The sequence below is a fragment of the Salvelinus namaycush genome, unplaced genomic scaffold (genome assembly GCF_016432855.1).
Source record: "Salvelinus namaycush isolate Seneca unplaced genomic scaffold, SaNama_1.0 Scaffold392, whole genome shotgun sequence".
NCBI lineage: Eukaryota > Metazoa > Chordata > Actinopteri > Salmoniformes > Salmonidae > Salvelinus > Salvelinus namaycush.
This window is the reverse complement of record NW_024060919.1, coordinates 110,520-124,726: the sequence shown is the minus strand read 5'-3', so window position 1 is coordinate 124,726 and position 14,207 is coordinate 110,520. Positions and strand designations below refer to the sequence as shown.

Here is a 14,207-nt window from a genome sequence, read left to right as displayed (position 1 = left end):
CTCGTTCTCTCAGAACACTGACTGAAACACTTCCTCGTTCTTTCAGAACACTGACTGAAACACTTCCTCGTTCTCTCAGAACACTGACTGAAACACTTCCTCGTTCTCTCAGAACACTGACTGAAGCACTTCCTCGTTCTCTCAGAACACTGGCTGAAGCACTTCCTCGTTCTCTCAGAACACTGGCTGAAGCACTTCCTCGTTCTCTCAGAACACTGGCTGAAACACTTCCTCGTTCTCTCAGAACACTGGCTGAAACACTTCCTCGTTCTCTCAGAACACTGACTGAAACACTTCCTCGGTCTCTCAGAACACTGGCTGAAACACTTCCTCGTTCTCTCAGAACACTGACTGAAGCCCTTCCTCGTTCTCTCAGAACACTGACTGAAACACTTCCTCGTTCTCTCAGAACACTGACTGAAACACTTCCTCGTTCTCTCAGAACACTGACTGAAGCCCTTCCTCGTTCTCTGAGAACATTGACTGAAACACTTCCTCGTTCTCTGAGAACATTGACCGAAGCCCTTCCTCGTTCTCTCAGAACACTGACTGAAACACTTCCTCGTTCTCTGAGAACATTGACTGAAGCCCTTCCTCGTTTTCTGAGAACATTGACTGAAACACTGCCTCGTTCTCTCAGAACACTGACTGAAACACTTCCTCGTTCTCTCAGAACACTGACTGAAGCCCTTCCTCGTTCTCTCAGAACACTGACTGAAACACTTCCTCGTTCTCTCAGAACCAGTGGAGGCTCCTCAGAGGAGGAAGTGTAGGACCATCCTCAGTGAATTTCATAAAAATAAAAATAGTCAAACATTCAAAAAGTTATCCTTTTTAGATTAAACTATACTAAATATGTTCACGTGTCACCAAATAATTTATTAAAACTAAGGTTGTGAACGTTTAAACGTGGAAACCTTAACGTTAAGAAAAATCGCGAACATAATTAAAATCACAGTGCTGTTACCATAAAACATATACTTTTTAATGTTATTGCCTAACTAGACTATATGGCTATAAAGGCCGGGGGAAAGTTGTGCAATTTAAATAAAACCAGAGAGGAAGATGCATATTTTAGGATACTTTGGTGAATTTGCGAGGCATGCAGGACAAGACTGTCAGATGCAGATGACCAAAACATATGAGCGGGGTTTTGCCTGCTCCTCTTCCTCCCTCTCACTGGCTTGCTCTTTCTCTTTGCTAACGATGCGAGTGTGTTCAGTCTTCCGTCTGTTGCCTGTAGAATATCCTAGTTTATTAATGGGACCGGTGTCTCCGGGATACAGAGGTATCACTTCCTCCGTCTCCCAGAAAACTTCCTTCAGTTTTTTTTTTCAGAACAGAACTGTAGATGAGGAATATACAGTATGTAGTAACTCTGATCTCCTAGGCCGCGGTCTTAATGCAAGGCTACAAGTTAACTTGTAGCCTGGAGAAGGTGGAAAGTTTTAAGTTCCTCGGTGTACACATCACGGACAAACTGAATTGGTCCACCCACACAGACAGCGTTGTGAAGAAGGCGCAGCAGCGCCTCTTCAACCTCAGGAGGCTGAAGAAATTCGGCTTGTCACCAAAAGCACTCACAAACTTCTACAGATGCACAATCGAGAGCATCCTGTCGGGCTGTTTCACCGCCTGGTACGGCAACTGCTCCGCCCACAACCGTAAGGCTCTCCAGAGGGTAGTGAGGTCTGCACAACGCATCACCGGGGGCAAACTACCTGCCCTCCAGGACACCTACACCACCCGATGTTACAGGAAGGCCATAAAGATCATCAAGGACAACAACCACCCGAGCCACTGCCTGTTCACCCCGCTATCATCCAGAAGGCGAGGTCAGTACAGGTGCATCAAAGCAGGGACCGAGAGACTGAAAAACAGCTTCTATCTCAAGGCCATCAGACTGTTAAACAGCCACCACTAACATTTAGTGGCCGCTGCTAACATACTGACTCAACTCCAGCCACTTTAATAATGGGAATTGATGGAAATTATGTAAAAATGTATCACTAGCCACTTTAAACAATGCCACTTAATATAATGTTTACATACCCTACATTACTCATCTCATATGTATATGTATATACTGTACTCTATATCATCTACTGCATCTTGCCATCTTTATGTAATACATGTATCACTAGCCAGTTTAAACTATGCCACTTTATGTTTACATACCCTACATTACTCATCTCATATGTATATACTGTACTCTATACCATCTACTGCATCTTGCCTATGCCGTTCTGTACCATCACTCATTCATGTATCTTTATGTACATATTCTTTATCCCTTTACACTTGTGTGTATAAGGTAGTAGTTGTGGAATTGTTAGGTTAGATTACTTGTTGGTTATACTGCATTGTCGGAACTAGAAGCACAAGCATTTCGCTACACTCGCATTAACATCTGCTAACCATGTGTATGTGACAAATAAAATGTGATTTGATTTAACTGAAAGTAGCCTGCCGGTTAGAGAGGTGGGCCAGTAACTGGTAATGTAAAGCCAGTCCACAGACTAACTCCTCATTCAGAGGACCCTTATTATTATAATTATTATATGATCACCTTAACACCTGTTGGAACTTGGCTCTGTCTCTGCCTGTTGTTCTAGTGCTGGGGCTATTATTAAATCATTCTAGTGGGTCAGAGAGCATCACAAGGCTGCTGTTATGAGTGTAGACTGCTCCTTTAATACAATAGGAACAGAACACTCGGTCATCCAACAGAACACTCGGTCATCCAACAGAACACTGTCATCCAACAGAACACTCGGTCATCCAACAGAACACTCGGTCATCCAACAGAACACTCGGTCATCCAACAGAACAGAACACTCGGTCATCCAACAGAACAGAACACTCGGTCATCCAACAGAACAGAACACTCGGTCATCCAACAGAACAGAACACTCGGTCATCCAACAGAACAGAACACTCGGTCATCCAACAGAACAGAACACTCGGTCATCCAACAGAACAGAACACTCGGTCATCCAACAGAACAGAACACTCGGTCATCCAACAGAACAGAACACTCGGTCATCCAACAGAACAGAACACTCGGTCATCCAACAGAACAGAACACTCGGTCATCCAACAGAACAGAACACTCGGTCATCCAACAGAACAGAACACTCGGTCATCCAACAGAACAGAACACTCGGTCATCCAACAGAACAGAACACTCGGTCATCCAACAGAACAGAACACTCGGTCATCCAACAGAACACTCGGTCATCCAACAGAACAGAACACTCAGTCATCCAACAGAACAGAACACTCGGTCATCCAACAGAACACTCCGTTATCCAACAGAACAGAACACTCAGTCATCCACACAGGTCTAGAGTTATGCTATGTCACATACTGGTTATCTGTACAGCCAGACTGCCTGTTCCCTTGTCCCCAGGGCACTCTACGAACACACACACACACTGTCATCTGGCTCCACGCCAGCTGAGGAACAAGAGAGCTATGTTTACCCTGTGCCCATTATAAACCCACCAGAACTCACTGGCATTGCTTTTCCACTTGACTCTTTCCCATGCGGTGAAGATTTTCCACTTGACTCTTTCCCATGCGGTGAAGGTTTTCCACTTGACTCTTTCCCATGCGGTGAAGGTTTTCTCTTTCCCATGTGGTGAAGGGTTTCCACTTGACTCTTTCCCATGCGGTGAATGTTTTCTACTTGGTTTTCCACTTGACTCTTTCCCATGTGGTGAAGGTTTTCCACTTGACTCTTTCCCATGCGGTGAAGGTTTTCCACTTGACTCTTTCCCATGCGGTGAAGGTTTTCCACTTGACTCTTTCCCATGCGGTGAAGCTTTTCCACTTGACTCTTTCCCATGCGGTGAAGGTTTTCCACTTGACTCTTTCCTATGCGGTGAAGGTTTTCCACTTGACTCTTTCCCATGCGGTGAAGGTTTCCCACTTGACTCTTTCCCATGCGGTGAAGGTTTTCCACTTGACTCTTTCCCATGCGGTGAAGGTTTCCCACTTGACTCTTTCCCATGCGGTGAAGGTTTCCCACTTGACTCTTTCCCATGCGGTGAAGGTTTTCCACTTGACTCTTTCCCATGCGGTGAAGGTTTTCCACTTGACTCTTTCCCATGTGGTGAAGGTTTCCCACTTGACTCTTTCCCATGCGGTGAAGGTTTTCCACTTGACTCTTTCCCATGCGGTGAAGGTTTTCCACTTGACTCTTTCCCATGCGGTGAAGGTTTTCCACTTGACTCTTTCCCATGCATGCTGGGCCTGGCAGTGAGGGTTTTCCACTTGAGATCTGAGATAGAGACCGGAGCGGTAGGCTCCTGCTCTAAAGTAGTGCACTTTATAGGGAAGACGGAGATATTTTCACCGCGATCTTAGTTTCCTTTTGACATTCGACATATTATAGATGAATCTGGGAATATGGTATGAAGTAGCAGCTCTGAGAATATGGTATGAAGTAGCAGCTCTGGCTCAGGGAATATGGTACATATTATAGATGAATGTGTATTATTGACATATTAATTCTGCATGTTTACAAGGTTAAAACAGAAACAACTCAAAGGGTTAAGGTTAGGTATTCATTCTGAGTGGTTAAGGTTAGGTATTCATTCTGAGTGGTTAAGGTTAGGTATTCATTCTGAGTGGTTAAGGTTAGGTATTCATTCTGAGGGGTTAAGGTTAGGTATTCATTCTGAGGGGTTAAGGTTAGGTATTCATTCTGAGTGGTTAAGGTTAGGTATTCATTCTGAGGGGTTAAGGTTAGGTATTCATTCTGAGGGGTTAAGGTTAGGTATTCATTCTGAGTGGTTAAGGTTAGGTATTCATTCTGAGTGGTTAAGGTTAGGTATTCATTCTGAGTGGTTAAGGTTAGGTATTCATTCTGAGGGGTTAAGGTTAGGTATTCATTCTGAGGGGTTAAGGCTATGGTTTGGGGAAGGCTTAAAACTGAATTTAAAAAAAACAACCATCAGATTTAGTGCACTATTTTTGGACAGAACCCTAATTGTCCTGATCAAAAGTAGTGCACTATATAGAACACAACCCTAGTAAAGTCATGACCATGTGTATGTGGTGTATATATAGCAGCTCTGGCGCTGGGAATATGGTATGAAGTAGCAGTTCTGGGAATATGGTATGAAGTAGCAGCTCTGGGAATATGGTATGAAGTAGCAGCTCTGGGAATATGGTATGAAGTAGCAGTTCTGGGAATATGGTATGAAGTAGCAGTTCTGGGAATATGGTATGAAGTAGCAGTTCTGGGAATATGGTATGAAGTAGCAGTTCTGGGAATATGGTATGAAGTAGCAGCTCTGGGAATATGGTATGAAGTAGCAGCTCTGGGAATATGGTATGAAGTAGCAGCTCTGGGAATATGGTATGAAGTAGCAGCTCTGGGAATATGGTATGAAGTAGGAGCTCTGGGAATATGGTATGGGGTAGCAGTTCTGGGAATATGGTATGAAGTAGCAGTTCTGGGAATATGGTATGAAGTAGCAGTTCTGGGAATATGGTATGAAGTAGCAGCTCTGGGAATATGGTATGAAGTAGCAGTTCTGGGAATATGGTATGAAGTAGCAGTTCTGGGAATATGGTATGAAGTAGCAGCTCTGGGAATATGGTATGAAGTAGGAGCTCTGGGAATATGGTATGGGGTAGCAGCTCTGGGAATATGGTATGAAGTAGCAGCTCTGGGAATATGGTATGAAGTAGCAGCTCTGGGAATATGGTATGAAGTAGCAGCTTTGGGAATATGGTATGAAGTAGCAGCTCTGGCTCAGGGAATATGTTATGAAGTAGAAGCTCTGGCTCTGGGAATATGGTATGAAGTAGCAGCTCTGGCTCTGGGAATATGGTATGAAGTAGCAGCTCTGGGAATATGGTATGAAGTAGCAGCTCTGGCTCAGGGAATATGGTATGAAGTAGCAGCTCTGCCTCTGGGAATATGGTATGAAGTAGCAGCTCTGGGTCTGGGAATATGGTATGAAGTAGCAGCTCTGGGTCTGGGAATATGGTATGAAGTAGCAGCTCTGTGAATATGGTATGAAGTAGCAGCTCTGGGAATATGGTATGAAGTAGCAGCTCTGGAAATATGGTATGAAGTAGCAGCTCTGGAAATATGGTATGAAGTAGCAGCTCTGGGAATATGGTATGAAGTAGCAGCTCTGGGAATATGGTATGAAGTAGCAGCTCTGGGAATATGGTGTGAAGTAGAAGCTCTGTGAATATGGTATGAAGTAGCAGCTCTGGGAATATGGTATGAAGTAGCAGCTCTGGGAATATGGTATGAAGTAGCAGCTCTGGGAATATGGTATGAAGTAGCAGCTCTGGGAATATGGTATGAAGTAGCAGCTCTGGGAACATGGTGTGAAGTAGAAGCTCTGTGAATATGGTATGAAGTAGCAGCTCTGGGAATATGGTATGAAGTAGCAGCTCTGGGAATATGGTATGAAGTAGCAGCTCTGGGAACATGGTGTGAAGTAGAAGCTCTGTGAATATGGTATGAAGTAGCAGCTCTGGGAATATGGTATGAAGTAGCAGCTCTGGGAATATGGTATGAAGTAGCAGCTCTGGGAATATGGTATGAAGTAGCAGCTCTGGGAATATGGTATGAAGTAGCAGCTCTGGGAATATGGTATGAAGTAGCAGCTCTGGGAATATGGTATGAAGTAGCAGCTCTGGGAATATGGTATGAAGTAGCAGCTCTGGGAATATGGTATGAAGTAGCAGCTCTGGGAATATGGTATGAAGTAGCAGCTCTGGGAATATGGTATGAAGTAGCAGCTCTGGGAATATGGTATGAAGTAGAAGCTCTGGGAATATGGTATGAAGTAGAAGCTCTGGGAAATATGGTATGAAGTAGCAGCTCTGGGAACATGGTGTGAAGTAGCAGCTCTGTGTAACGTTAGCTGTTAGCCGTTGGCCACATCTGATCCTCCAGCTGATACAGGTAGACATGCGAGGGCACCACAACACACAGCGGCCTTGTTTCCACCTGGGTGTAGGACGTTTCCCTTTTAATGCAGTTCAGCGGTAGCCTGTCTAGAATGAACTCTACCCACCAGACTATTTCTGTGGTGCTGTGTTGACATGCAGTTGAGGAGGTTTAGATGAAAGTCAAAAATTACAATTGCATGTAGTGCCAGACATCTGTTTCTCTGTCTCTCTCTCTGACACTCTGACACTCTCTCTGTCTCTCTCTCTCTGTCTCTCTCTCTCTCTGTCTGTCTGTCTGTCTGTCTGTCTGTCTGTCTGTCTGTCTGTCTGTCTGTCTGTCTGTCTGTCTGTCTGTCTGTCTGTCTGTCTGTCTGTCTGTCTGTCTGTCTGTCTGTCTGTCTGTCTCTCTCTCTCTCTCTCTCTCCCTCCCTAACATTTTGTTTCTGTGGTTTTTGTCTCTCCAGGATCGTGTTTATCTGTGCCAAGCGTTCTCTGTGTGCAGCCTTCTCAGTGTTACCCTATGGAGAGAGCTTTCACATCAGGTACAGTACAGCGTATTCTCTTCACACTATGCTGAGGCAGTGTGTCACGTTCTGTACTGTGCTGATTCCTCACACCATTAAATGGCACAAACTCTGCTGTTCAGTCACATGATCACACTATTTTGTGAGGCACTGAGCATTTCTGTTCATTCACACAATGCTACTGGTAGCTGGTGGTGTAGACTGCAAAACAATACTAAATATGAACATCCATAATGCATTGCATCCTGGTACCTGGTAGTGTAGATTGCGGAACAATGCTAAATATGAACATCCATAATGCATTGCACCCTGTGACTGAGTCATGAATGCACCCAGACAGTTTTTTGTCCCGTCATCTATCCTGGAGTCCAGCTGTGTCCCTGTGTGTCACCCATTCCCACGTTCCTTGAGTCACAGACCTGCAAGCTAGGCCGTCGTCCTCTCCCCTCCCCCTCATCAGTCCTTCTCACCCCTCCTCAGCTCTCTGTCCCCCCCCTGGGGTCACCATGTGTCCCTGTGTCTCACCCCTTCTCACCCCTCAGCTCTCTGTCCCCCCCTGGGGTCACCATGTGTCCCTGTGTGTCTTCTCTCTCCTTAACCCCTCGCCTCCACCTCACCCCTCACCCCTCTCCTCTCTCCTTAACCCCTCACCACCACCTCACCTCTCTCCTTAACCCCTCACCATGTGTCCCTGTGTCTCACCCCTCAGCTCTCTCTCCCCTCCTGGAGTCACCATGTGTCCCTGTGTGTCACCCCTCTCCTCTCTCTCCTTAACTCCTCACCCCTCTCCTCTCTCTCCTTGACCCCTCGCCCCCTCCTCACCCCTCTCCTCTCTCTCCTTAAACCCTCGCCCCCTCCTCACCCCTCTCCTCTCTCTCCTTAAACCCTCGCCCCCACCTCACCCCTATCCTCTCTCTCTTTAACCCCTCGCCCACTCCTCACCCCTCTCCTCTCTCTCCTTAAACCCTCGCCCCCACCTCACCCCTATCCTCTCTCTCCTTAACCCCTCGCCCTCACCTCACCCCTATCCTCTCTCTCCTTAACCCCTCGCCCACTCCTCTATTTTTTTTAAATTTAACCTTTATTTGACCAGGCAAGTCAGTTAAGAACAAATTCTTATTTTCAATGGCGGCCTAGGAACAGTGGGTTAACTGCCTTGTTCAGGTTGCAGAACGACAGATTCTTACCTTGTCAGCTCGGAGGATATGTCTTGCAACCTTCCAGGTATTAGTCCAACGCTCTTAACCACTAGGCTACCTGCCACCCCGTTTGTCCTGTACACCTTTAGTCCTTTTACACTACCATGGCTGTTCCTTTAGTAGGGCCTAGTGTCTGCTAGATTCTACTACATTACCTGTTCCTTTAGTAGGGCCTAGTGTCTGCTAGATTCTACTACATTACCTGTTCCTTTAGTAGGGCCTAGTGTCTGCTAGATTCTACTACATTACCTGTTCCTTTAGTAGGGCCTAGTGTCTGCTAGATTCTATTACATTACCATGCCTGTTCCTTTAGTAGGGCCTAGTGTCTGCTAGATTCTACTACATTACCTGTTCCTTTAGTAGGGCCTAGTGTCTGCTAGATTCTAGTACATTACCATGCCTGTTCCTTTAGTAGGGCCTAGTGTCTGCTAGATTCTACTACATTACCTGTTCCTTTAGTAGGGCCTAGTGTCTGCTAGATTCTACTACATTACCATGGCTGTTCCTTTAGTAGGGCCTAGTGTCTGCTAGATTCTACTACATTACCTGTTCCTTTAGTAGGGCCTAGTGTCTGCTAGATTCTATTACATTACCATGCCTGTTCCTTTAGTAGGGCCTAGTGTCTGCTAGATTCTACTACATTACCTGTTCCTTTAGTAGGGCCTAGTGTCTGCTAGATTCTACTACATTACCATGCCTGTTCCTTTAGTAGGGCCTAGTGTCTGCTAGATTCTACTACATTACCTGTTCCTTTAGTAGGGCCTAGTGTCTGCTAGATTCTATTACATTACCATGCCTGTTCCTTTAGTAGGGCCTAGTGTCTGCTAGATTCTACTACATTACCTGTTCCTTTAGTAGGGCCTAGTGTCTGCTAGATTCTACTACATTACCTGTTCCTTTAGTAGGGCCTAGTGTCTGCTAGATTCTAGTACATTACCTGTTCCTTTAGTAGGGCCTAGTGTCTGCTAGATTCTACTACATTACCTGTTCCTTTAGTAGGGCCTAGTGTCTGCTAGATTCTACTACATTACCTGTTCCTTTAGTAGGGCCTAGTGTCTGCTAGATTCTATTACATTACCATGCCTGTTCCTTTAGTAGGGCCTAGTGTCTGCTAGATTCTACTACATTACCTGTTCCTTTAGTAGGGCCTAGTGTCTGCTAGATTCTATTACATTACCATGCCTGTTCCTTTAGTAGGGCCTAGTGTCTGCTAGATTCTAGTACATTACCATGTCTGTTCCTTTAGTAGGGCCTAGTGTCTGCTAGATTCTAGTACATTACCATGCCTGTTCCTTTAGTAGGGCCTAGTGTCTGCTAGATTCTACTACATTACCTGTTCCTTTAGTAGGGCCTAGTGTCTGCTAGATTCTATTACATTACCATGTCTGTTCCTTTAGTAGGGCCTAGTGTCTGCTAGATTCTAGTACATTACCATGCCTGTTCCTTTAGTAGGGCCTAGTGTCTGCTAGATTCTACTACATTACCTGTTCCTTTAGTAGGGCCTAGTGTCTGCTAGATTCTATTACATTACCATGCCTGTTCCTTTAGTAGGGCCTAGTGTCTGCTAGATTCTACTACATTACCTGTTCCTTTAGTAGGGCCTAGTGTCTGCTAGATTCTATTACATTACCATGTCTGTTCCTTTAGTAGGGCCTAGTGTCTGCTAGATTCTAGTACATTACCATGCCTGTTCCTTTAGTAGGGCCTAGTGTCTGCTAGATTCTACTACATTACCTGTTCCTTTAGTAGGGCCTAGTGTCTGCTAGATTCTAGTACATTACCATGTCTGTTCCTTTAGTAGGGCCTAGTGTCTGCTAGATTCTAGTACATTACCATGCCTGTTCCTTTAGTAGGGCCTAGTGTCTGCTAGATTCTACTACATTACCTGTTCCTTTAGTAGGGCCTAGTGTCTGCTAGATTCTATTACATTACCATGCCTGTTCCTTTAGTAGGGCCTAGTGTCTGCTAGATTCTACTACATTACCTGTTCCTTTAGTAGGGCCTAGTGTCTGCTAGATTCTATTACATTACCATGCCTGTTCCTTTAGTAGGGCCTAGTGTCTGCTAGATTCTAGTACATTACCATGTCTGTTCCTTTAGTAGGGCCTAGTGTCTGCTAGATTCTACTACATTACCTGTTCCTTTAGTAGGGCCTAGTGTCTGCTAGATTCTATTACATTACCATGCCTGTTCCTTTAGTAGGGCCTAGTGTCTGCTAGATTCTACTACATTACCATGTCTGTTCCTTTAGTAGGGCCTAGTGTCTGCTAGATTCTAGTACATTACCATGTCTGTTCCTTTAGTAGGGCCTAGTGTCTGCTAGATTCTACTACATTACCTGTTCCTTTAGTAGGGCCTAGTGTCTGCTAGATTCTACTACATTACCTGTTCCTTTAGTAGGGCCTAGTGTCTGCTAGATTCTACTACATTACCTGTTCCTTTAGTAGGGCCTAGTGTCTGCTAGATTCTATTACATTACCATGCCTGTTCCTTTAGTAGGGCCTAGTGTCTGCTAGATTCTACTACATTACCATGTCTGTTCCTTTAGTAGGGCCTAGTGTCTGCTAGATTCTACTACATTACCATGCCTGTTCCTTTAGTAGGGCCTAGTGTCTGCTAGATTCTACTACATTACCTGTTCCTTTAGTAGGGCCTAGTGTCTGCTAGATTCTATTACATTACCATGCCTGTTCCTTTAGTAGGGCCTAGTGTCTGCTAGATTCTACTACATTACCTGTTCCTTTAGTAGGGCCTAGTGTCTGCTAGATTCTACTACATTACCATGGCTGTTCCTTTAGTAGGGCCTAGTGTCTGCTAGATTCTACTACATTACCATGTCTGTTCCTTTAGTAGGGCCTAGTGCCTGCTAGATTCTATTACATTACCATGTCTGTTCCTTTAGTAGGGCCTAGTGTCTGCTAGATTCTAGTACATTACCATGCCTGTTCCTTTAGTAGGGCCTAGTGTCTGCTAGATTCTACTACATTACCTGTTCCTTTAGTAGGGCCTAGTGTCTGCTAGATTCTATTACATTACCATGCCTGTTCCTTTAGTAGGGCCTAGTGTCTGCTAGATTCTACTACATTACCTGTTCCTTTAGTAGGGCCTAGTGTCTGCTAGATTCTATTACATTACCATGTCTGTTCCTTTAGTAGGGCCTAGTGTCTGCTAGATTCTAGTACATTACCATGCCTGTTCCTTTAGTAGGGCCTAGTGTCTGCTAGATTCTACTACATTACCTGTTCCTTTAGTAGGGCCTAGTGTCTGCTAGATTCTAGTACATTACCATGTCTGTTCCTTTAGTAGGGCCTAGTGTCTGCTAGATTCTAGTACATTACCATGCCTGTTCCTTTAGTAGGGCCTAGTGTCTGCTAGATTCTACTACATTACCTGTTCCTTTAGTAGGGCCTAGTGTCTGCTAGATTCTATTACATTACCATGCCTGTTCCTTTAGTAGGGCCTAGTGTCTGCTAGATTCTACTACATTACCTGTTCCTTTAGTAGGGCCTAGTGTCTGCTAGATTCTATTACATTACCATGCCTGTTCCTTTAGTAGGGCCTAGTGTCTGCTAGATTCTAGTACATTACCATGTCTGTTCCTTTAGTAGGGCCTAGTGTCTGCTAGATTCTACTACATTACCTGTTCCTTTAGTAGGGCCTAGTGTCTGCTAGATTCTATTACATTACCATGCCTGTTCCTTTAGTAGGGCCTAGTGTCTGCTAGATTCTACTACATTACCATGTCTGTTCCTTTAGTAGGGCCTAGTGTCTGCTAGATTCTAGTACATTACCATGTCTGTTCCTTTAGTAGGGCCTAGTGTCTGCTAGATTCTACTACATTACCTGTTCCTTTAGTAGGGCCTAGTGTCTGCTAGATTCTACTACATTACCTGTTCCTTTAGTAGGGCCTAGTGTCTGCTAGATTCTATTACATTACCATGCCTGTTCCTTTAGTAGGGCCTAGTGTCTGCTAGATTCTACTACATTACCATGTCTGTTCCTTTAGTAGGGCCTAGTGTCTGCTAGATTCTACTACATTACCATGCCTGTTCCTTTAGTAGGGCCTAGTGTCTGCTAGATTCTACTACATTACCTGTTCCTTTAGTAGGGCCTAGTGTCTGCTAGATTCTATTACATTACCATGCCTGTTCCTTTAGTAGGGCCTAGTGTCTGCTAGATTCTACTACATTACCTGTTCCTTTAGTAGGGCCTAGTGTCTGCTAGATTCTACTACATTACCATGGCTGTTCCTTTAGTAGTGCCTAGTGTCTGCTAGATTCTACTACATTACCTGTTCCTTTAGTAGGGCCTAGTGTCTGCTAGATTCTATTACATTACCATGCCTGTTCCTTTAGTAGGGCCTAGTGTCTGCTAGATTCTACTACATTACCTGTTCCTTTAGTAGGGCCTAGTGTCTGCTAGATTCTACTACATTACCATGCCTGTTCCTTTAGTAGGGCCTAGTGTCTGCTAGATTCTACTACATTACCTGTTCCTTTAGTAGGGCCTAGTGTCTGCTAGATTCTATTACATTACCATGCCTGTTCCTTTAGTAGGGCCTAGTGTCTGCTAGATTCTACTACATTACCTGTTCCTTTAGTAGGGCCTAGTGTCTGCTAGATTCTACTACATTACCTGTTCCTTTAGTAGGGCCTAGTGTCTGCTAGATTCTAGTACATTACCTGTTCCTTTAGTAGGGCCTAGTGTCTGCTAGATTCTACTACATTACCTGTTCCTTTAGTAGGGCCTAGTGTCTGCTAGATTCTACTACATTACCTGTTCCTTTAGTAGGGCCTAGTGTCTGCTAGATTCTATTACATTACCATGCCTGTTCCTTTAGTAGGGCCTAGTGTCTGCTAGATTCTACTACATTACCTGTTCCTTTAGTAGGGCCTAGTGTCTGCTAGATTCTATTACATTACCATGCCTGTTCCTTTAGTAGGGCCTAGTGTCTGCTAGATTCTAGTACATTACCATGTCTGTTCCTTTAGTAGGGCCTAGTGTCTGCTAGATTCTAGTACATTACCATGCCTGTTCCTTTAGTAGGGCCTAGTGTCTGCTAGATTCTACTACATTACCTGTTCCTTTAGTAGGGCCTAGTGTCTGCTAGATTCTATTACATTACCATGTCTGTTCCTTTAGTAGGGCCTAGTGTCTGCTAGATTCTAGTACATTACCATGCCTGTTCCTTTAGTAGGGCCTAGTGTCTGCTAGATTCTACTACATTACCTGTTCCTTTAGTAGGGCCTAGTGTCTGCTAGATTCTATTACATTACCATGCCTGTTCCTTTAGTAGGGCCTAGTGTCTGCTAGATTCTACTACATTACCTGTTCCTTTAGTAGGGCCTAGTGTCTGCTAGATTCTATTACATTACCATGTCTGTTCCTTTAGTAGGGCCTAGTGTCTGCTAGATTCTAGTACATTACCATGCCTGTTCCTTTAGTAGGGCCTAGTGTCTGCTAGATTCTACTACATTACCTGTTCCTTTAGTAGGGCCTAGTGTCTGCTAGATTCTAGTACATTACCATGTCTGTTCCTTTAGTAGGGCCTAGTGTC

At 44.5% G+C, this 14,207-nt stretch overlaps 1 protein-coding gene across 2 annotated transcripts in view; it reads left to right on the top strand.

The window, feature by feature from the left end:
- LOC120040921 (CDK5 and ABL1 enzyme substrate 2-like) overlaps positions 1-14,207 on the top strand; it is a 91,269-nt gene that overhangs the window by 30,848 nt on the left and 46,214 nt on the right. The window contains exon 3 of one of the 2 annotated variants that reach the window (XM_038985904.1): positions 7,392-7,469. The exons of the other annotated variant lie outside the window; for it this stretch is intronic. Coding sequence (XP_038841832.1) covers positions 7,392-7,469 — 78 coding nt within the window. The remainder of the gene's footprint in view (positions 1-7,391; positions 7,470-14,207) is intronic. 2 annotated transcript variants of the gene reach the window in all.